A 1,976-nucleotide genomic window follows, 5' to 3' on the forward strand; every position below is an offset into this window, starting at 1 on the left:
TGACCCTTGGTGAATAGAACTGGTCTTACGCAACCAGAGCAGAAGCTGTGGATGATTCATACTTCCAATTAGGTGGGAGTACTCTCTTGGTCTTGTAATAACAAGCAAGCCTATGAATTCTGCTCTCAATCAAAATGAGACGGAATTTGGCCTCTTTATCCTTCCGGTTCCTCTCAAGATGCTTACGGACAGCCACAGCCTTCTTGATCAAGTGGTAAAGGTCTTCTGGAAGATCAGGGGCAAGTCCTTTGGATTTAAGAATCCTTAGAATTTTGTAGCCTGTCACAAAACGAACTTGGGCAACACCATGGGAGTCCCTGAGGATCACACCAATTTGTGAGGGAGTTAGGCCCTTCTTCGCCAGCTTGTAGATCTGCTCTTTGACATCATCAGAAGTAAGTTTGAGCCATGTGGGCACACTTCGCCTATAGGGCAAGGCAGACTGGGAGAGGCCCTTCCCAGGAGCGTGCATGCGACCCATGATGGCGGCGGCGGCGACAGCGAAAAGGCAACGGATCTGTTATTTAGCCAAACACCCATCTGGCTACTCGGAACCAGGGGCGTTCTTAGCCCCTGTTTCTGCCTTGAAACCTAGCATGTTCCTTGAGAGCCTTCTTCAGTTTAGCCTTGATAGTCTTCTTCTTCTTTAGTTTGGCCTGCAGAAGGCCTGAGCGAGTCTGAAAAGAAGAAGAAGAAGAGTTTGGATTTGATATCCCGCTTTTCACTACCCGAAGGAGCCTCAAAGCGGCTAACAGTCTCCTTTCCCTTCCTCCCCCAGAACAAACACTCTGTGAGGTGAGTGGGGCTGAGAGACTTCAGAGAAGTGTGACTAGCCCAAGGTCACCCAGCAGCTGCATGTGGAGGAGCAGAGACGCGAACCCGGTTCCCCAGATTACGTGTCTACCACTCTTAACCACTACACCACACTGGGGGGCCGGGCGGTGAATTCGGGAGTCTGCGGGCTGCGTGCCCGGGCTCCCTTTGCAGAGCGCAAGTCGGGGCGGTAAAGGGCATGCAGCTCTCTGAAGAGTTCAGGAACAAGCGTTTTGTGGCCGGCAGCCAACGTGCTCACACCCCCGCAACGCACATCCGCATCTAGCGCCTGCTGGGCCACTTCACGGGGGGTCCAGGAAGAGAAAGTGTCAAACAATATGGGAAACGAGAATGTATGCAAGTTAACACTGCATGCAGACCCACGCTTCTTTTTTCGTAGAGGAGAGCAACAGCAAAGACTAGGCACCAGCGTGCACTGCTGAAGGCTGTTGCCGTGTTTCCCCCCCCCCAAAGAAGACATACCCATCAAATAAGCCATAGCAGGATTTCTATGCATTTGTGCAATATAAGCCAGACCCTGAAAATAAGACATTGTGACGCACCCCTGGGTCGCACATTAGGGAGAGCTTTCCGAAATAAAACCTCTTCAAGCTATGCAACATATCCACTACCTGCATCCGTTTGCAACTCACCTCAGGTGTCGATGGTCACTTTTATTCCAGGTCTTCTATCTGGAGGTCTTCTAAATGGAAAAGAAGAGAAGGCTAGCAATTAGATCTGTTTGGGGGACTTTCTTGTATACCCTGAACATGTCCTTGGAAATAGACTAGGGTTTCCCGGGGACAGTCCCCAGACAAATTCCGTCCCCGGATTTCATTAAATGTCCCCGGGAAATGTGGCAGAGGCTGAGCAAGGCGGGTGCAGCACACTCCGGGTGCCATCCTGACCCAGCTGGAGGAGGGAGGCCATTCCCAGCTGGAGGAGGGAGGCAGGCAGGGCAGAGGAGGAGCTGCGTGGGGCTTGACATGCCCCTTCCCCCAGGCTCTGGGTACGCTTGGTGCCAGCGCTCCCAACAGATGATACCACCAAGCTCGATCTGAGCCAGGCGGAGCCTGGGAGTTCTCTCTTCACTATCAGAAGGCGCCCTCTCTCTTTTTTGGCCTCCTCCTCTTCTGCCAGCCAAGGGGAGCCTCCCTGGATGG

At 52.7% G+C, this 1,976-nt stretch overlaps 1 protein-coding gene across 1 annotated transcript; it reads right to left on the reverse strand.

Annotated features, from left to right (window-relative positions):
* On the reverse strand, window positions 1-512 carry LOC117044799 (40S ribosomal protein S13-like). Its single transcript, XM_033145603.1, has one exon. The coding sequence runs from the start codon at window positions 479-481 to the stop codon at window positions 26-28; it is 456 nt and encodes a 151-aa protein (XP_033001494.1). The 5' UTR covers window positions 482-512; the 3' UTR covers window positions 1-25.
* Between the last annotated feature and the right edge of the window lie 1,464 nt (window positions 513-1,976).

This window comes from Lacerta agilis, chromosome 3, assembly GCF_009819535.1.
Source record: "Lacerta agilis isolate rLacAgi1 chromosome 3, rLacAgi1.pri, whole genome shotgun sequence".
In the NCBI taxonomy this organism is placed as follows: domain Eukaryota; kingdom Metazoa; phylum Chordata; class Lepidosauria; order Squamata; family Lacertidae; genus Lacerta; species Lacerta agilis.

Bases quoted from the DNA above. Each gene is read 5' to 3' on its own strand.
- LOC117044799 (XM_033145603.1), bottom strand. From the start codon at position 481: ATGGGTCGCATGCACGCTCCTGGGAAGGGCCTCTCCCAGTCTGCCTTG.